The sequence below is a fragment of the Mesoplodon bidens genome (assembly GCF_964165515.1).
Source record: "Mesoplodon bidens genome assembly, chromosome: 4".
Lineage (NCBI taxonomy): Eukaryota > Metazoa > Chordata > Mammalia > Artiodactyla > Ziphiidae > Mesoplodon > Mesoplodon bidens.
In genome coordinates this window covers 29468462-29489892 of record NC_138160.1, presented here as the reverse complement: position 1 = coordinate 29489892, position 21431 = coordinate 29468462, and the positions used below count along the sequence as shown (strand labels likewise).

The 21431-nt window shown below is 45.3% G+C and overlaps 2 protein-coding genes across 10 annotated transcripts in view; both read right to left on the bottom strand.

Annotated features, from left to right (window-relative positions):
* The window catches only part of TTC23L (tetratricopeptide repeat domain 23 like), a 45124-nt gene extending 41439 nt beyond the window's left edge, over nt 1–3685 (bottom strand). The window contains exons 1-2 of the mRNA XM_081232955.1: nt 3614–3685; nt 1967–2041 (exon numbers count right to left, since the gene is read on the bottom strand). Coding sequence (XP_081089081.1) covers nt 1967–2034 — 68 coding nt within the window. The 5' untranslated portion in view covers nt 2035–2041; nt 3614–3685. The remainder of the gene's footprint in view (nt 1–1966; nt 2042–3613) is intronic.
* Nucleotides 3686–12129: 8444 nt separating this feature from the next.
* Nucleotides 12130–21431, bottom strand: part of RAI14 (retinoic acid induced 14) — a 149776-nt gene continuing 140474 nt past the window's right edge. For 8 of the 9 annotated variants that reach the window (XM_081231020.1, XM_081231017.1, XM_081231021.1 and 5 more), the window contains 4 exons: nt 19376–20911; nt 17806–17955; nt 14796–14861; nt 12130–13987 (listed from right to left, as the gene is read on the bottom strand). In XM_081231020.1, the coding sequence (XP_081087146.1) occupies nt 13910–13987; nt 14796–14861; nt 17806–17955; nt 19376–20911 (1830 nt within the window). In that variant the 3' untranslated portion in view covers nt 12130–13909. The remainder of the gene's footprint in view (nt 13988–14795; nt 14862–17805; nt 17956–19375; nt 20912–21431) is intronic. The other variant, XM_081231022.1, reaches the window with a different exon arrangement.

The window sequence follows — 21431 nt, the reverse complement described above, 5'->3', positions numbered from 1 at the left end:
CACCTGAAGCAGAAGTTCAATCTTTTGGGGTCACCAAAGAGATTACTAATTTTGGATATTAAAAATTATAAGCCCCAGGGGCTTCCCTGGTGGCGCAGTGGTTAAGAATCTGCCTGCCAATGCAGGGGATAAGGGTTCAAGCCCTGGTCCGGGAAGATCCCACATGCAGCGGAGCAACTAAGCCCGTGTGCCACAACTACCGAGCCTGTGCTCTAGAGCCCACGAGCCACAATTACTGAGCCCATGTGCTACAATTACTGAAGCCCACGCGCCTAGAGCCCGTGCTCCACAACAAGAGAAGCCACTGCAGCGAGAAGCCAGCGCATCTCAACGAAGAGTAGCCCCCGCTCGCCACGACTAGAGAAAGCCCGTGCGACACAACGAAGACCCAATGCAGCCAAAAATAAATAAGCAAACAAATAAATTTAAATAAATATATTTTTTTTAAAAATTATAAGCCCTAAATATTTAAATTTCAGCCTTGAATGAAATTAAGCTGAGACCAAAGGGAGCAAGCTTCAACAGCAGGGCCTCAAAGGAAGTAGAAACATTGAGGTCTTGACAAATGACTTGAGACTGCCAAGCCCTGAACTAGCTTTGAACATTTTGCTATGAAAGGCAAGAAACATGCCTGGAGAATATTGACCAGTTAGATATCTGGAAGGATAGTCAGAATAAAAAAATTAGGCCAGTTAAATGAAAGATCTGCTAGGTTTCTAACTTATCCTACATGTTGCCATCATAAATGTGAATTCTGACTAGTCAAATTAAATATGAATTATCTGATTCTTTCCAAGATACTCTACTGTAAACTCTACATTTTTAACTTCAATTTTATATTTGTATAACCCTTAACCTTAAGATATTTTATGAGATGGTACAGAATTACACTAATACGTTAACTACTAGTCTCATGTGGCTATTAAGCATGTGAAATGTCTGGTCTGAATTGAGATCTGCTGCAGGTGTAAAACACACACCGAAATTCAAAGACTTAATTGAAGAAAAAAATATGTCATGAATTACGTTATGTAATATTTTAGATATATTGAGATAAACAAATATGGTGTTAAAATTAAATTTACCTGTTTATTTTTATTTTTTAATATGGCGACTTAAAAATTTAATATTACATTTGTGGCTTGCATTATATTTCTACTTGATAGCATTGGTATAGAGCAATGGGTCTCAACCAAGGGTGATATTGCTCCTAGGGGACATTTGGCAATGTCTGGAGATATCTTGGCTTGTCACAACTGGGACAGTGCTACTGACATCTCATAGGTAGAGACCAGGGATGCTACAATGCACAGGACAGCCCTCACAACAAAGAATTATCGGATCCAAAATGTCAATAGTGTCGAGGTTGAGAAACCCTGGTATACAGTAGTGGTTAAAGAATGGACTCTGGAGTCAGACTGCCCAGTTTGAATAGCATTTACTAGCTGTGTGACTTCGAGCAAATTGCTTAACCTCTCTTTAATTCATATTCCTTATCTAAAAAATGGGGTAATTACAGTACCTCCCTCACAGGGTTTTGGGGGAATTAGTTGCGTTAATATGCATAAGTACTTAGAACAGTGCCTGGCACATAGTATTTGCTCAATAAGTACTAGCTGTTATGATGTGAAATTTTTAATTTACTTATTGTCCCTTTATTTCATGAAACAATTTCAATTTCTCATTAATTCTTCTATATTTAATTCTCCATGACTTTACCAATCTTGCTATAAGTAACCTATCTTTATTAAAAAAATTGAAATTTCCCTTAAGTTAGGAAAAAACATTTGTTTTCCATCTTGCATAGGTTGCACAAGTACAAATGGACATTAGAGCAGAACCATTATTAGCATACAACACAGAAGCTCAATCTTCTCTACTATATAATATGCATGCAAAGTTCACCAAGGTTTGCCTTAAGTGGAGTTCCCAATGTTTCAGGCCACTGAGTGAGTGTGATACTTACAGATGGAAGCAGAAGTCCCAGTCGGTGTCATTGCTGACAGTCAGGATGCGGATGGGGCTGGCTCGCATCTTCTTCCTACCAAGAATCACATGTGAGGTCAGCTTTGAAAGAAAATGCTTAGAAGTCTGTTCTGTTTTCCCTTTGTTGGATGCTATTAGCATTAAAATGAAACTACCCGAATATATAACCCATCCTAAATCCACAAATAGACTATACACGCACTCGTGTATGGAGACCGTGGAAAGCAGAAATTAAAGACATTTGCCAAATTAAATCCCTGAATTAAATTTCCTTCCTCTAATTTTTACTTCACATTACCTCCAAAATCCCCTACCTTTTTTACCCCTTAAGCCAACATATTAACAGCTCCTGAATCAACAAAACTATGACCTTCTACTCAAGTCAGATACTGTTTTTGCACGTAACCAGCTCTCACTACTAACAGTGTATTTGTTGGTTAATTCTTCTCCGTGTCCCTTGGGCCCTCTCACTACTTGATAGGTGATCCTAGTTAAGGAGCTAAAACACATGCGTCTATTTTGGTTGCTGTCATTAGCTGATGGGGGAAATGACTGAAACTCATGGCAAAAAATCTGATTTGTAATTATTTGCTAAATTGAACCCTCATGGCTATCCCTGTCGCTTAAATCAAATCGAACTCGAATGCAGTTATTTATTGAACATTGGTACCCAGCAAGGCCCTCCTCATTTCACCCTGCAGAAGGTCACTCATTCCCACCTGAGCCCTGAGTAGTAGCTCTCTGACTCAGACTCCACAACATCCGCAATCCAAAGACCAGAAGGGAAGTTTCACTAATTTGTCTTTCTCATCTCTACTTTCAAAACTGTGGCCAGGGCGAGGGGTTCTGACGTCTCAACCTCCTAAATTCTGCTCCTGTGTGGTTTCACATGGCCCTGAATTGTAACACCACTATCTCCCCCCTCTCTCAAGTGCAAATCGCTTCCTTATTTTCTGCCGTTGTCTCGCCTTAGCTTTGTAAACATTAACACCACATTCCGAGCAACGTCCGAGCTTCCCCTGGCTTCTTTTCTGGGGGCGGTGCCCCGGCCGCAGAGGCTCCAGCCCGAAAAGCGGGCGAGGGCGGCCGAGAGGCAAGCGTGACGCGGCGTACCTGGCCGAGGGCAGAGGAGCCACGGCCCAGAACTACGCTTCCCGGATCCCTCAGCCTGGCGGCTCGGCTTCCGCCGGCGGCTTCAGTGTACCGGCCTCTTCGGACCTCGTTCAAGGCGCCGCTAGGTTGCCTTGCGGAAGAGAGAAGCTCACCTAGCTCTACCTTTCCCGCCCGCCGCCGGAGTTCTGACTACTGAGACAATGGGGTTACCATGGAAACGGAACGTTGCGGGCGGTGCCCGCGCCTGTAGCCATGGCGACGAGGGGCACTTCCGGCCCAGCGGAATCCCAGGCCACCCGCGCAAACCATAGCTGCCACCGCACCCTTGCCTTAACGGTCCCCGCGGGCGAGACTCGGGCGACCTTAGCTTCGTCCCTACACTTCCCTCTGCTGCGGCTGAACGGTCCACTACTGTTTTTCTTAAAGGGACTTTACCTCTCGGGGATAACGACGCCGGAAGAGGAGGTAAATCCCACCGAAGGATGGAAAGGGGCGTCCGGCTCCACGACCTTACCAATTTAAAGCTGCGACGACGTACCGGGCTGTATTCGGCGACACGCTTCGCCCCCCGCGTGCCCCTCCGTGCTCCCTGCACCCTCACAGTTGCCCAGGTGTTCGGGTCCTCCGGGCCTGCGAGGAAAGGCTCAGATAGAACTATTGACGGTGCTGGCACCGTCTGTGTTGCCTCTCCCGGTAAGATTAGAGCTACGCATGAGTAAGGGAGCGGAGTGCAGGAAGTGAGTAGCTTAAGATATGGACCACTAGTTCTGCTAATGATTAGCAGTTCAGAGAATATTTTCGAGGGTAGAGGGCACATTTGGCAAACACCACATAGCCCTAAGTTATGCACCATGTATCCTTATCCTACCCATCTTCAGTGGCCTGAAATACCCACAGTGGTAACAGTAACTCAGATCTGACAGGTACAGGGGCAATTGTGGTTAATAACCAAGTGAACATCACTGGCTCAAGCAGCCTCGGGTTTCAGGGTGTTGCCATGAACCCCACAATGAATTAGGGGCTGTGACAAGTCAAGTTGGAGCTGGTATGTCCCTCTCCTTTTCAAACAAGAGCAGGCTCAGTAGAAAAAGAAGGAAAATATTTACCCAGAACTTGACAGGTGGTGTTTACATTCAGTGTTTGTTCTTTCCAGTTCTGTGGCTGAAGTTTAACTGCTGTTGATCCAAGACTGCCAAGATAGCCTTTCTGAAGTTAGGTTGGAGGAGCTATTTAAGTGAGTTTGCTTTAATATCTCTTTTTTTATATATATAAATTTATTTATTTATGTATTTATTTTTGGCTGTGTTGGGTCTTCGTTTCTGTGCGAGAGCCTTCTCTAGTTGCGCGAGCAGGGGCCACTCTTCATCGCTGTGCGCGGGCCTCTCACTGTCGTGGCCTTCTCTTGTTGCGGAGCACAGGCTCCAGACGCGCAGGCTCAGTAGTTGTGGCTCACGGGCTCTGGAGCGCAGGCTCAGTAGCTGTGGCACACGGGCTTAGTTGCTCCGTGGCATGTGGGATCTTCCCAGACCAGGGCTCGAACCCGTGTCCCCTGCATTAGCAGGCAGATTCTCAACCACTGTGCCACCAGGGAAGGCCCACTTTAATATCTCTTAACTAAAACCTGGATGGCCTATTAAAGTTTAAATCTGTACCCTCAAGCTCCTGAGCCAAAATTTTAGAAAGACCCCACCCCTTTTATCCTCTGTTTTCTAAAAGAACCCTCAGCATGAAAGGATGATGAGCGCATTGGGCTGGGCTTCAGGATGTCAGGGTTCTGCTTTGGACTGTGTGCCCTGGGGCAAGTCACAGCCTAGGGGACTGAATTTTCTTGCCAGTACATTGAGAGTATTTGTACCACTTGCTTTCTAAAACCCCTTCCAGTTCCAGGATTCTGTGAGGATAAACCACAGATTTTTATGATTCTATGAACATAATATTGAATATTTAATATGAATATATAACATGTATGGGGATAAAAGGGCAGAACTGGTTTCCTGTTCTCTAACACTTATTTCCCTTATTCTTGTTACAAGTTGGTCTTCAATGAAATGGAAAGTTTTAATGTTCTGTCATTCTAGGAAATGGCTATGAAGTTGTTTCTAAGTGTATTAAATATAACTTCTCTTTCCTGAACACTTGCTCTGCTGATCCTTGTGAGGGGGACGTGTGGTACCAGAACAGTCACTGAGTTCCCATTCCCTAAAGCCAACACTCTGGCTCCGCCTCCATTTAATTAGCTCATCTGTAAAATTAGAAATCAAGGGCTTCCCTGGTGGTGCAATGGTTGAGCGTCCGCCTGCCGACGCAGGGGACGCGAGTTCGAGCCCCGGTCCGGGAAGATCCCACATGCCGCAGAGTGGCTGGGCCCGTGAGACATGGCCGCTGAGCCTGCACGTCCGGAGCCTGTGCTCCGCAACAGGAGAGGCCGCAACAGTGAGAGGCCCGTGTACGGCAAAAAAAAAGAAAGAAAGAAAAAAAAAAGAAATCAAATGAAAAGAACTTTAAAGACTTTTAGAGTTCTAAACCTCTGTGACACTTTTTCTTTCCTTACATCTTAACCCTGGCTGCAAATGTAAAGTTAGTTACAGCGTTGCAGGGGGGGAAATGTCACATCCTGGGACCTGCAGGTGTCCTTAGGACCAATCGCCAAGGGAGGGGTCTTGGCTTCTTGCAGGAAAGAATTCAAGAGTAAGCCAGAGTAAAGGGAAAGCAATGGGTATTTATTTAGAGAGATACACATTCAATAGGCAGAATGCAGACTGCTTTAGAAAGTGAGAGCAGCCCCAGGGCATGGGGTCATCCTGGAAAGTGATAGTGGTTCTGGGGCCTGGGGTCCTAGGTTTTTATGGATTAAGTAATTTCATAGGCTAATGAGTGGGAGGAATATTCTCGCTATTTTGGGGTAGGGTGGGGATTTCCCAGGAATTGTATCACTGCCCACTATTTGGCCTTTTATGGTCTACCTCGGAACCGTCATGGCATAACGGAGAGTGATTTTTAGGATTACAGTGAAGGTATAATGAGCTAAAGGTCAATGACTGGACTGTTCTCAAAGCCACCTTGTTTTCAGCTGGTTCCAGCCAGTCTTTATCACATCCCAACAGCTGCCCCCTTTCTTCATTATCTAGCATTTGTATACTGCTCCTTTCCCCCCTGTCTCAACGGTAAGTGTGCTTTAGTTCTGTTCACGAACTCTGGAATGAAATGCTAGTAATCTGGGGATAGTGCTTTTACAGCGGGTTCACATACCCCCCTTTGATCCTGATTACCATAAGCTTTGCTATTGCAGAAATCACACAGAGGAACCATGTGTATAGGGTACTTCTAGACTCTTCCAACCCCCAATCAACTGTGATTAGCTCCAAATGATTCCAAACGCAAGGACTGTGAAACCTAAGAACAAGGAAATCCAAATAAACTTTCTCTTGGACTGTGTGATTTCTTTCTTTTCTTTTTTTTTTTTTTTTGGCTACGTTGGGTCTTCGTTGCTGTGCACGGGCTTTCTCTAGTTGTGGTGAGCAAGGGCTACTCTTCCTTGTGGTGCGTGGGCTTCTCATTGCAGTGGCTTCTCTTGTTGCGGAGCACGGGCTCAAGGCACTGAGGCTTCAGTAGTTGTGGCTCATGGGCTGTAGAGCGCAGGCTTAGTAGTTGTGGCACACAGGCTTAGTTGCTCTGTGGCATGTGGGATCTTCCCGGACCAGGGCTTGAACCCGTGTCCCCTGCATTGGCAGGAGGGTTCTTAACCACTGCACCACCAGGGAAGTCCCTGGACTGTGTAATTTCTTAAAACACATTTTCCAGCCTCTCAAGGCAGGGTTAGATACCTTCTTTCTGAGCTCCCACGGTATCCCATCCACAGTTTCATAGTGACACTCACAAGTCTATTGGCACTCCATTTACTTTTGAGTTTTTCCATTCATCTGTCCATCCATCCAAGGAAAAATACCTATTGAATACCTGCTATGTGCCCAACACTGTTCTTTCTAAGCATTAGGGAAAGCAACTGCGAACAAAGCGACAAAGATTTCACTCTCCTAGAGCTTCTATTCTACCAGGGCTGCTAGTAAACAATATGACATCTCTGCAAGTTAGAAAAAGGCAGGTGGCTTAGGGAATAGGCAGCAACTTTGTGTGAATCAGGAGAAAGCCTCTTCCTCCAGCCAGTCTCAGGCCCCTGCTAAGGGGCCCAGCTTTGGGAAAGGGATGAACCACCTGACATGGAAGTAACAAATTATATGGAGAAAAATAAAGTCAGGCAAGGGATCTAGAAAGTGATGTGGATGTGGGAAGGGGTATACTGGCTTATACAGTGTAGTTAAGAAGGGCTTCTCTGACAAGGTAGCATTGAGCAGAGACCACAAGGGAATAAGGGAGCAAATGACACAAATGTCGAGAAGAGCATTGTACGATGTTAATAGCAAGTGCAAAAGCCCTGAGGCAGGAGCAAATTTAATGGGTTAAGAACAGAAAAAGTTTCAATTAAGAATGAAAAGAGAGGGCTTCCCTGGTGGCGCAGTGGTTGAGAGTCCGCCTGCCGAGGCAGGGGACGCGGGTTCGTGCCCCGGTCCGGGAAGAACCCACATGCCGCAGAGCGGCTGGGCCCGTGAGCCATGGCCGCCGAGCCTGTGCTCCACAACGGGAGAGGCCACAGCAGTGAGAGGCCCGCGTACCGCAAAAAAAAAAGAAAGAAAAAGAAAAGAGAGACAGGAGAGTGGGTCAGCAGAAGAGGAGGTCATGCAGGGCCTTATGGGCAATCCATCCATCTAAATCAACACCTACCCACCCACACAGTGAATACTGAACATCTGCTAGGTGGCAGGCCCTGTCTGACCAGATGTGAGGTGCTTGTGAGCAGGAGATTTATATCCACCACTGAGCCTTTAGCATTCAGTATGGTGCCTGGCTTATTACCAGTGTTCAATAACACTTAATAAACTGAGTAATCTTTCAGGAACTCTCCATTAGTAGAGAGACTGGCCTCTCTGGGTATATTGGTTTCCTATTGCTGCTGTAACAAGTCATCACAAACTTAGCAGCTTAAAACAACAAGAATTTATTATCTCCTCGTCCTGGAGGTCAGAAGTCTGCAATGACCATCACTGGCCTAGAGATCAGGTGTCAGCAAGACTGGTTCTTTCTAGAGGCTCTCAGGGAGAATTGTTTTCTTGCCTTTTCCAGCTTCTAGAAACCACCTGCCTTCCTTGGTTCATGGCTCTTCTTCCATCTTCAGAGCCAGCAGTGTAGCATCTTTAAATCTCTGACTCCTTCTCCTGCTTTAAAAGACCCTTTTGATTACATCAGGCCTTACCAGGGTAACCCAGGGTAATCTCCTTGTTTTAAGGTCAGCTGAATAACAACTTTCATTCTACCTGCGGACTTTATTCTCCTTTTGCCATATAACATAAACTATTTAAATTCCAGGGAATTAGGACATGAGCCTCTTTGGGGGAGTGTTATTCTGCCTACCAGAGTGTTTAACTTGATTTAAATGTATAAGTTTAAAGGATTAATTTACATGTCTGGGTTGCTCAGAACTTGCATATTCATTACAAATGCCTATCTTCAGGAATGGCCTCAGACTGGCTCCTGGGAAATGAGTTCTGATCCATTAGAATATTCTGAGAAGAACATTTTTCTATGCTTGACATTTGGGGCCAAGTGGTACAAATCCGATTAAATAGTTCATTCTTAAAAATGTGATGTATGATGAATGCATGTCTTTGCTCTGGGGGGTCTGGAATCTGAATAGCTGAAATTGATATGCAGGTACTTCAGCCTTCATGATAGTTCCCCAATAAAGTCCTGGATACCCAGGCTTGGGTGGACTAATCTGACTGGCCAGACTACCACAGTGTTGTCACATATCACTGCTGGGGCAATGAGCTATATCCATGTAACTCCACTGGAAGAGGGCACCTGGAAGTGTGTGCCTTGTTTCTCCTGGATTTTGTCCCATATACCTTCAGGCTTTGCTAATTTTAAGGAAGGAGGATGAGAGGATGTTCTGGGCTAATGGTAACGTTCTATCCCTTGATAAGGTTTGTTGCCCAGACATACTTACTTGTCAAAACTTATGGTACACTTAATATTTATGCATTTCATTGTTATGTAAATTTTACCTAGACATAATTTCAAGCAAATACTAAAACCTAGTTAATGCTATGTATACTGAAATTTTCAGGGTAGCCTGTGTGGATGTTCTGTACTTATTTAAAATGTCTCAAAAAGAAACATAGACTAATGGATGGAAATTGGGATAGATAAGTGGATAGACATGCATACAAAGCAAGTCTAGTAAAATGTTAATGCTTGACTCTAGGTGATGAGCGCATGAGTGTTCAGTGTAAAATCTTTTCAAAATTTTTTTAAAATTTTTCCTACAATTTGAAAAATTCAAAACTGGAACAACAAACTCTCCATTTTTACTGTGATTTTGAAACTGAAGTATTGATCTCACTAACGTTTCCTCAAGAAGTTTTTTTTTTTTTAAAAATAAAAGTATAGGTTTAAAAACACCTGAAGGTGACAGATAGGTAACTCTCACTCCCCCGCTCCTTTGTTAAAAGCTTACGTTATTTGGCTGCGTCCTGCTCCCTCCCCCCTCCACATCCTCCACTAATAATCTGGTACATCCGGTCGCCGTTCTTGAAATATTGTTTCTTCCCATTTTTAGGGCTTGGTTTATACCGAATGCACAGAAATGTCTCCTTCCTTCTCTTCTACTCACCTCCATCCATCTCTTGGGGATTTACTCCTCAAGGGAGCCTTTCCATCTCCTGGAACCCACTTTGATTGCTCCCTCAACCAGCCCCCATGGCCCAATTATGGCGACCGTCATAGTTGAGCTTTTGTCCTTTGTTTCCCAAATATGCCACACACTCCCCGAATGCTGGACAGTTCTCTGCCCTGAACAGGTGAACAGAACTTGCTCCTGTGAGTGCCTCCGTCTGTTACTTTTTCCGGCCCACTCTTTGCCTTGCAGTCTGCCTGTTAAACCTTGCATCACCCCCATCTTTGCTGGATGGTTTCTACTGCTGTGTCAGCACCCAGCATTCCACAGTCATGCCACATGGCAAAAGGTTGTGCATCGCCATGTTCTGGGAGCATTTTCCCCACATGGCATATCATGTGTTTATCTTAAGATGGGTGGGTTTAATTATTAAAGGCTTTGGAGTCAGTCTGAACGTTTATGTAAGAAAAACAAGTTGATGACTCTTATGTAACCAATGTGAAGAAAAAGGCCATTCTTGCTCACCCACTGTGATGACCCATATGCTATTCTACTTTTATCCTCTGCATTCCTGTATCACATGATGGAAGCTAGTGTGAAAATGGGCAATTTGAAAATTACCCAAATGATCCTCACGCATATGCATACATAGCATAGTCATCACATCATTTTTAGGGCTGTAAAATACTGGAAGCAGATTAGGGGATTAACTCCTCCATCAACGAGGAGTTAGTTTAAAAAAAAAAAAGCACATAATATGAAACATTATGCAGCAGTTAAAAAGGATGTGTGGGGCTTCCCTGGTGGCGCAGTGGTTGGGAGTCCACCTGCCGGTGCTGGGGGCGCGGGTTTGTGCCCCGGTCCGGGGGGATCCCGCGTGCCGTATAGCGGCTGGGCCCGTGGGCCGTGGCCGCTGGGCCTGCGCACCCGGGGCCTGTGCTCCGAGGCAGGAGAGGCCGCAGCGGTGAGAGGCCCGCGTACTGTATTAAAAAAAAAAAAAAAAAAAGGATGTGTGTGCTGACAAAGAACTATCTCCAAGATATTTTAAGTGGAAAAAGTATGGTCCAGAAGTTTCTATTTTTAAATGGGAAAATAAAATGCATGTCTACATGTACATATAGACATAGAATGTCTTAGGTCATTCAAGAAACTTAACAGCTGTTGCTTCTGGGGTGGTAAACTAAGAATCAGGAGGAGAGATTTATTTTCAGTCTATCTCATGTATCCTACAGTTATATCCCGTGATATATAACCACTGCTGCAGGATGACAGTTTTTCAGACCCTGCCTTTGGCATATGAGGCAATTCTTTCCATTGAAGAAGTCTGGTTTGTATTTATCTAGGTTAAGTGCTCATTTGAGTGTCACCAAGAAATCATCTTCTGGGACTTCCCTGGTGGCCCAGTGGTTAAGACTCCACACTTCCACTGCAGGGGGCGCAGGTTCGATCCCTGGTATGGGAATTAAGATCCCACATGCTGGGAGGCATGGCAAAAAAAAAATAAAAAATTATCATCTGAGTTGAATGGCTGGCCTCTCTTGAGGTGAGTTCTCCTTTCAGGGTGCACACTCGATAATTTAAAATAGTAATAACCTCAGACACTATTTGCATTGATTTCATTGATACCTTTTGTCCTCTTTCTTCTCAGAGGTGGGGCGTGAGGAAGGGTTCAGTTGAGTATGTATGGTCTGCCTTGGCAACAGGAGCTCAGAGAGGCAGAATCGTATTGTTAGCAAGGGAAGCGGCCTTAATGAAGGGAGATGGCCTCGTTATGCTGTGTTACGAAGAACCGTGTTAGCTATTTAAATAATTGCACCCATTTCATTGTCATCTGGTGTTTTAATTATGCTTTCAACCTGCAAGAATTCACCCCACAGGAGTTTTTTTCAGGAATGAATTAACCTTGTAATGTGATAGGATAATGTAAGAAAAACCATGTGTATGTATTACTTTTTCAAAAAAGCAAAGAAAAAAAAGAGAAAAAAAAATCTAATGGCTTTTAAATAGTAAAAAAAAAAAAAAAAAAAAAAAGACTACAGATCAACTGGGAGGCAATTTTAAATGAAAGAACTGTGATGCAAGTGCCCAAAAGTGGGTGTTGCTTGGGGTAGAGTTCCAGGTGACCCCAGGAGCTAGGGGACGAAATGGTAGGACACATTGTGTGAGAGACTGTGGACAATGGCCACCGGTGGAGCACGACACAGGGTATAAAAACCTTTGCCCCGAAATGCTGCTAGTTAGCTGAACTCCAGAAGCTGTACAGACATGCTTACGAAGGTGCCCCAAATCAACAACAGAGATGCAAAATGAAACAAAAGTTTATTTTCTGCAATACTTTCTGTAAATTACAGAGGCAAAATGCTAAACTACAGCATGTAACTTTTCAATATTTAACCAGAGTACTTGTAATAAATATGCATCCTGAAACAAGATAAAAGGCTACACTTTGTCAGGCGTCCTACAAAATGTCTCAAGTTTTACACTCTGCAGCATTTCTGTGTGGAGCTGGGAGGGGGATGGTCTTGTGTTTTCTTAAGTGCTGTGACAGGAAGTCCTTTCACAGTTTTCTTTGGAGCCTGTTCGAAATTGCCGAACTATAAACAACTTAAGAAAGGTAACACCAGGCTCGAAAGCGGGTGTTGCTTCACTGTCGTTGGTCCTCATCCAACACAGTGCTACCAAGTGGCCTCTGAGCCCAGGCGGCCCTGTCGGAGCTGGCCTATGCTTTCAGTTGTATACTTGAGAGATTTCCGTAATTCAGTTTACATCTCTCAATAAGATCAAGGCTGTAAGGGAAGCTGCAAGCAAGTTAACCTGAAAGTGAAGTGAACAGGACTGTTTTCTCCCAAGACCTCAGCTAGGCACCATAATGTTTACCAGGATTTTTTGCTTCAAAGTTGAAAAACTCGTTGGTACTAACAGCCCTTCTAGAGATAATTTACAGGTGCTGGTAGAGTGGGGCATTCAAAAATATTCAGTGGGTAAAAGAGGATTTACTATATTCAGAGACGTGCTACAGTTCTGAGAACACGATGGCAGGAAGTCTAGGGGTGTCGGTGGCAGCTCATTTTGAGTCTGGAATACAGAACCACCTCCTGCTATAGCTGAAAACCTGGAGGAAAAAGTTATATACTTTTTAAAGTCTTAAACATGATTACCTAAAAAATATTTTGCTGATATAGTCTAATGTAAATTTCACTTACTTAGGGATTTAGATATGAAAACATCTTTAAGAGCCAATACAAATATTGTAGAGGAAAAAAAACACTTTAAAAAAATTGAGGTTAAAAACTACGAGGCATTTCTTTTGGCTGTAAACACGCAATTTACTATCCCTTGTTGAACACAAATGTTTGGATTTCCTGAGCTTCGTGCATAACAAACAGCAGGAGGCAAGTTTGCATAGAAAATTTGCAATATGTCAGCGATTTACTTAAAAAGAACTTTTAAGGACAATTTGCTTGTGTTTTAAAACTTCATATTTAAGTTAACAGTGCTCATCAAACTATAAGATTGATAAGCAGGGTGGTGAGAAATATAAGGCAGATGAGGAAAAAAAAGATGGAATTAGCATTTTTAAATCCACAAGATATCACGATAAAGGGTCTAAAGCATGCAGCTCATAACTAGTGCCACACTAATTTGGTTAGAAATTAAGTCATGTTTGGGGGATAGGAAACCAAAGGCAAAAAGAACACTGCTGTGCTGAACAGCACAGCCTGAGTGTAGGAACGGAAGCACGGCTGCGTGGAGCATGAATGTGTCACTCAGTGATGAAGTCCCTCAGCTGGGCAGGTACCAAGGAGGATGCCTGCCACCAGTGTGGATGATCCCAGCTCTGGAATCAGAAGGGATGACGGCATCTTTCACCTCTGCTGCTTCGAAGTTTCTAAGCGGTTCTGAGGAGGACAGTCTTCTCCTGGGACCCATCCTCAGAAAGAAGCCTCTGGAAAGGGAAGAAGCTCTATTACAAGGGTCACAGTGATACCACGAATGAGAACAATGGCAGTGGTTGCCAGCAACTCCGGATCTAACACAAGGTGGACAACAAGGGGCCAGTGTCCTGCCAAGGAATCCACTTTACTTCTTCTGGGACTGGTTCTTACACATGGTGAGGATTTGCTTCAGTACTTTTTGGACATCTTCATCCATCTGGCCCTAGGAAATTCCAACAAAAGACACTCATTAGAATAACCTACGATATCATGACTTGGACACAAATCACACAGGACCATGGGGGAGTGAGGAAGGAGGTGAATAAAGGGCAGAGGCTGTTGCCCCACAGGAACTTCAAAAGGCAGAAAACAACAGAGGTAGAGGGGAGGCTGAACACTGAAAAACTAAAACACTCGTCAGAAAAAATAACATCAAAAAGCTGTAAACCAAACCAAAACAAAACAACACTCAGATCCTAAATCCTGGCACTGCCTCACCTGGGGAGGGAGATGGCTGGCTGGGATGAGCCCTCCCACCCCGATCTTCAAGGAAACTTTGGCCCTGCCCATTCCCACATTTCTAGGAGGAACTTAGTCAAAGACACGACCCTGCTCTTTTTCCTCCGGAGGATGAGGAGGCTGGGTCTCCTACCAGACTCCTCAGCAAAGGGTTTCTGGCATCTCAGTAGCAAATGTGAGCCCAGTCAGCCAAAGCACCAACAACAGTTGCAGGAGTGAGATGGTACGGATAGCTCTGAGAATATCACCAAACCCGGAAAGGAACACCCAGACCCCTCCTCCTGATGGGGGGCTGCCCCCACACCCTCCTTCAGCTCCCAGCAAAGGGGGCTCCTCCTGGTTAACAGGGCATGGGGCTCCCAACACAAAATCCAAAGCAAAGCAGAAGGTGTTTTAAAAAGCCTTCCAGTGAAGAGCTGTCTTCTCAAATTCTCATCTGCTCTACTAGTTTCATGATGGGCATTTGGGCAAGACCTGCTGTGGTATCTCTTTAGGTTCCCCAGACACCATACCTGCACAGCGTACAGAAGGTGCATTCTGTAAACTGATATCACTTCCTGGTGTTGTTTCTTGCACTCCTAGAAAGAGACAATTTGACATTGTTCAAGAGCTTAGGAGACCTTTAAAAAAAAACCAAAAAAACCAGGAGAAAGCTGCGGCCAAACGCTACCCCAGTGATTCCTTCCACCAACTAGCACAGGAAGCTTTCAGAATTGCTGTGGACTCAGCGGATTGTGTAGTTTGGAATGCTTGTCAATATTCTTAGGGGAAAAAACTACCTGTTTCATATCTTGGTATGTCAACCCTAGAAGGAAATTCATGTAAAAAGTAGATACGATAATCCCGAATTTGTTTAAAAATATATATACATACTCAGGCAAAGAATATAGATATATTCGCACAAAGTAAACAGTGCAAGGAACTATTTACTTTGTCAAATGCAAAAAGTTATTGTCTCTGAGTGGTTGGATTATGGGCAGTTTTAATTTATAGTAGCTTGTCCAGAGTTCTCTGTATCTTCCAACTTTTCTATCGTATACAATGACCAAATATTTATTAATTTAAAAAATTATTCTTTTAAAGAGAGTTATCGATCACCTTCTATATAGCAAGTGGTATATAATCCCTGGGGAATTCAATGATTTAGCTGTCAGCATACCAAGGAGGTAAACGGGGTGACGGCACCAACCTCAAATGGTCCCTCAGCATAGCTGTTAATGATTTTATTTCTCCTTGTTGAGCTATAATTCCAATTCCTCCTAGTGACTATTTCAAGGATCTCAACTCAGCTCTTAACTCGTCTAAGAAGGGGCCTTTCTGTCTACGTCATGATGGAAATTGGGACTATCATATATGGATCACTTTAAACGTCTACTGAAGTCTATCAGTAGCCAGTCTCACCTCCTCCCCAACAGTGTCAGATACGAGGTGTCCTTCCTATTCAAGGAAACCCTTTGAAACCTCAGTCTTTGAAGTTCCTGACAGTAGAAGGTACGCTTGGTAGCTCTCTCTGTGCCGTTTCCTCCCACCTCTTGGTTGCCTCCACTCCATCATTTATAGCTTTGTCTTCTGATCACTGTCTTCCTTTCCGATCCTGCTTCTGTCATCACTTGGCTGACTTCAGGATCCACGTGGATGAGCCACCCACCACCCCGGCCTCTCAGTCCCTCGACCTCAGCTTCATGACCTGTCCCGCCTTCCAGCCACCCGCTCTTCTGGTCAGAGCCGCCTCAGTCATTACCTCTGAGATCTCAGTTGAAAGCATCCCACTCCCTCACCACCATCTCCCATCTTTGCAGCAAACCTGCTTTAGGCTTCCCCTGCCTCCTGCTGTGACTCTTCAGCCCCGGCAGCCGCCTAGCTCCTTAGTCACTTCTGCAGCAGCCAGCCTCGGCCATCCATGCTCCTCCAGCCCTCCACTGGAACTGTGGTTGCCGTGGCTACCACGGACCATCCAAATGCCACATCCCAGTCCCTGCTGCCTCCTACTCACCTCTCTGAGGTTCAGCACAAGCATTGCCTCCTGCAGGAAGCCTTCAGAGACTCACCCGGATTGGGTGAGCACATTGCCTCTCTATGCCCACGGCACGTTGGGCACCTATCAATGGACGCTTACTACACTGAGTATATGGTAAGCCATTATATTGAGTATACGTTCCATGAAGGCAGGGACTGTGTCTTATTCATTTTTATATCATCAGCACCTTGTATATTACTGACACATAAAAGCTCATTAAACGCCTATAGAATAACTGTAAGAATGACTGTATAAATCATTAGTACTTTATCTACAGGTCTGTGATAATCACTTGATCAGAAAAATGACCTGCAAAACACAGTCAAGAGCAACTTCTCCTTCCCTGACTACTCCTCCACTGCTCTACTAGAGCTGGCGACACAAGAAAAGCCGGTTTTGTACTTTGTGGCCAGCCGGAGTAAGGACTGTAGAAACCTGAATTCACCGGTATTGAGTCTGTACTGAAGAAATCACAAGATCCAGGTCCTGTTTGTAAAGGGAAGCTAGAGACAGTCCAGGATACACTAACCTTCACGTGGAAAATGTAACATACCCTCAATGACTAAAACTACAGACACTGTGATAGACTGACTAATAGCCCTCCAAAGATGCCCACCCACGTCCTAATCCGTAGAACCTGGGAGTGTGACCTATAAGGCAAAAGGGACTTGCAGATTAAGGGTCTTGAGATAGAAAGGAAGGTTATCCTGATTATCTGGGTGGATCTAAAATGTAACCACCAGGGTCCTATAAGACGGAGGCAAGAAGGTCAAAGGTGAAGGAGGAGATGGGAGGACGGAATCAGAGGCTGGAGTCATATGCATTGGGGATGGAGAAAGGGGCCACGAGCCAAAGAATCCAGGCAAACTCTAGAAGCTGGAAGAGGCAAGGAAATAGAGTCTCCCCTAGAGCCTCGAGAAGGAACCAGCCCTGCTGACACCTTGACTTTACTTTTGCGAAACTGGTTTCTTCGGACGTATGGATCTCGAGAACCGTAGTAATAAGTTCATGTTGTTTTAAACCAAGTTCGTGTTGCTCTATTACAGTAGCCATCGGAAACGAATACAGACATGAAAGGGCTTTCCTGGGTGAAATCAGGAGAGAGGCCAAGAAGCAGCTTCAGACATGTAGACATACAACTACCAGAGATCCTGGCCCCTAATAAGAAACAGCTCTCACCGCTGCCAGAGACAGTGACTACCATGGCAGAAAAATGGGGAAAGGGTAAAAAGCGAGTGGAAGAGCAAACAAGAAGCCTCCTCCCACTGTCCCGTGGACTCCTCCCTTCCTTCCCACTGATACATGTTACCCATCGCACTGCAGGCAATGACCGAGAAATCCATCCGCTCCCTCTCTGGCCTCCATCACAGAAGTCTGTAGTCAGCTGCTCGCTGAAGCGCAACACGCCTTCAGGCTGGGCATCTGCCCGCTGGCTCCCCGCTCCCCCTGGTGTGCCGTCTGTCTCCCCACACCCCCCACCAAGCCGCAGAAACACGCCCACTCACAGCCAGCTGGTGCTGCAGCTGCTTGACCTGCTGCTGCAGCGCCTCCAGCTGCTGGCCCTGCCTCTTGGACGAGCTCGTGGCGTAGGAGAGCTGCGAGAGGCTGTTCAGGGCCTCCTTCAACTTGGCGACTTCCTTCGACATCTCGTTTATCTGGCGAGAAAGGAAAGCTCTATCACTAGGCAAGAACGTGATGCAGAAGCAGGACTCCACCTACTTCTCAACCTGGAACACAGCCTCTCCTGGCCTCTGGGACTGCAGCAATCCCTTTGTTATTTTTAAAAGAAAAGCCATAAAATGAAACATAAAATCAGATAAAAACAGATAAAATCAGGCAAACCAAACAAAGCCCTCTAAGGCCATTCCATGCAGACAAGAGCCCCCGAATGACAGACTGTGTCTTGGGGCCTGAAGGTAACAAAAGCTGTGACATGGATTTCCTTCGTTCACCCTTAAAAGGGGGATGGTTGAAAAAATAAATCAGAAACAGGATTTCAGGTATTCCTTATTTGGAGACAGCTAGGTCTTGCTCCATATTGCTGACGTGGGCAGTCAGGAACAAGTTTTAGAAACCCTGGTAGCTCGGGCATCTTGCCTCGTAGTGAAGACCATCGCCCACCTCCACCCCGTCTCTTGGCTTCAGGAGCTCTTTTTGAAACATTCATTATAATGAAGGAATAAAAGATAAAAAATGCTCTAATGAATGCCGTTCAGAACATCTGACCCAGGAGACCGGGAATGCAGAGCAGATCCAGGCACGGGAGCATCATCCACTTTTCCCTTTACTTTCCTCCTTCCTCCCGGCCCAGCCCATCTCGAATCACCCGCCCCTCACATTTCCTGCCTTATTATCCTGTACACCTTTGAAAATGGGGCCCGGGGAGGGTTTTTATACTGACTCAGAGGAAAGCTCGTGGGGTTTAGGGAAGCAATATCAAGTCTGGGAGTAATTGGGTTTTCATATGACAGAGGAATCTATCTGTCTGGATTCCAACAGAGTAGAAGTTCAAGATGGGTCACAAATGCTTCTCAGTTGGTGGGTTCACTTCTGATCCCTGACACTTGGCAGGGCTTCTGTAAAATAATTTCTAAAGGGAAAACATGTACCACACATGTGAAAATGCTTTGGTATGAGGGAAGCAGTAGAAGATGAGTATTTTTTTTTTAAATAAATGTCCACCCTACTATTCTTTTTTGTTTTGTTCTGTTTGCGGTACGTGGGCCTCTCACTGCTGTGGCCTCTCCCGTTGCTGAGCACAGGCTCCGGACGTGCAGGCTCAGCGGCCATGGCTCACGGTCCCAGCCACCCCGCGGCATGTGGGATCTTCCCGGACCGGGGCACGAACCCGTGTCCCCTGCATCGGCAGGCGGACTCTCAACCACTGCGCCACCAGGGAGGCCCACCCTACTGTTCTTAATGTGGCTTTGGGGACAGAGGGAGTCATGTGTGGAGCTTCTGACCATTCACAATAGGTTAGTGCTTACAAAGGGTAAAAATGTTAACCACAGTAAATGAAGGTTGAAAGTCCTAGCGTACTAGCTAGAAATTCAACAGCAGTACAGTCTCACCAACCTTCTTGTCTTTATCCTCTTCCAGTTTTGAAGAGCTTTCAGAATCTCTCTTCATTTCTGCAAGCTCCTCCTGAGCATCCTGGCATTTCTGCAGAAGTTCATTTACTTCCTGCTCTTTGGATTTCAAGAGAGTCTGAATGTTTTCCCTTTCCCTTTTCATTTGTGAGACCTCACTTCTCATCTGGGCAACCTCTGAATGGGCCTTCTCTTTCTCTTTCATGGAATCCTTTAATTTTGAGGCCAACACGCTCACTTCGCTTTCCAAAGACGACTGGAGCTTCTCATAGGCAGACCTGGGCACCATCGCGTCGGTCACGGCCGCCTTCTCCTCTAGGAGTTGTTTCTCCAGCTTTGCCACCTCCCCTTCCTTGCTCGCGAGGTGCTCTTTAAGACTGCCTATTTTTTCCTCCATCTCTTTGGCAGTGGTCCGCAGCGCGGTTATCACTTGCAGATGCTCCGCCATGGACACAGAGTTCTCTCTCTGTGCATCTACCAACTGTTTGAGCTGGGTCAGCTCATTCAGCACTTTGGAATACTGCGACTTCATTTCAGACAGTGCCTCTTCAGCCTTCGCTCTGGATATGTTGGTCACTTGCATCAGCTGCTCGTGCTCTGCTTTATGGATATATTCAGCTGTGACGTCTTCTAGAGATTTCCTCTTCCTGTAATCCTCCAGCTCGGCCTGGGCCTCTTTGTATAGCTGGGACAGCTCACTCACCTGCTTGTTGAGTTCATCTATCATCCTGTTCATGGCCTCTTTCATGTCCCCGGCTTCATCACCCGCCTCCTGGGTCATCTGATTTTTCAGTGTATCTTTTAATTTCATGATTTCTTCTTGGGCCTCTTGGTATTTCTCAAACAAAAATGCCTTCTCCTTGTTCATATTCTCAATCACCGAGCAATATGAGCTTTTCATTTCCTCGTACTCTTCCCCAGGTGGCTTCATAACCACCGCTTTCTCCCTCTCTACCAGCTTTTCCTCCAACTCTCTCACTCTCCCTTTATTTCGTTCACTTTCTTCCAGTGCGTTCTGGAGATCCCGCTTTAGCACGTCTACTTCCTCCTCGGTGATCCTCAGCTCACGGAGGCCTGAGTCAGTATCCATGCCTTCCGGTGAGACCAGGCCTAGTTTCATCTGCTTCTGCACACTCAGGACTTCTTTCATAGCTTCCTCGTACTTGCTCTGAGTTTCCTTAAGTTTCTGGCTGAGGTCGGAGCCGTTCTCTGAAATCTCCGAGTTGTTTAAGCACACCGGCTCTGTCCTTCTGGCCTGGAGCTCGGCCTGCAGCTCTTTCCTCTCTGCTTCAGAGCTCTCCAGTTTCTTCTGCAAGTCGTGTAACATCTCCTGTAGTTGCTGGATCCTGACATCGCTGTCGATAGTGGATTTACTCAAGGAATGTGTTAAGACAGATGGAGATGGTTTGGAGTCTGGGGGAGGCCTTTCACTAGGTTTGCCCGGGGATGGGGCCAAGTCAGTTTCAGCAGAATGGTAAAAGTCAAAGCTCAGGTCTGCTTCTGCCTCCCTGGGTGTTTTGGCCTGGAAAAAAGAGGCAAGAATGAAGTGGCACCAAAGGTGGGGTTAGATGAGGAAGCAACTGCAACGAGAGAGCGATTCCAAACCTTACATGCGGCAGAGCAGCAGGATCGCTGTGCACGCGTCCTCTCGCCCCGTGAAAAAATACGGTCTGGGACGCGAGAGTCCGGCTAATGACTCCAAGCGTCTTCTGTGCTCTCTTAGGACAGATCATGTGTGCCACTTTAAAAATGTGAGATTTGTTTTGGCTGAAGAGCCTCTGACTCAAATTTTTCCTTTGTTTCTCATATTATTGTAGTTGCCAAGAGGGACAATGGGCTTAGTACAGCTACTTCTTATCAAGTTCTTAAATCTGCTAGATGATCAACTTTACTAAGTGAATAACTGACTAATCATATATATATGTGTGTGTACACATATGTATATATATTGTCATATATATCATACTATGTATATAATTATACATAATTTACCAATTTACGAAAATAGTTAACGAATAAACTCTCAAGAAACAAATAACTTG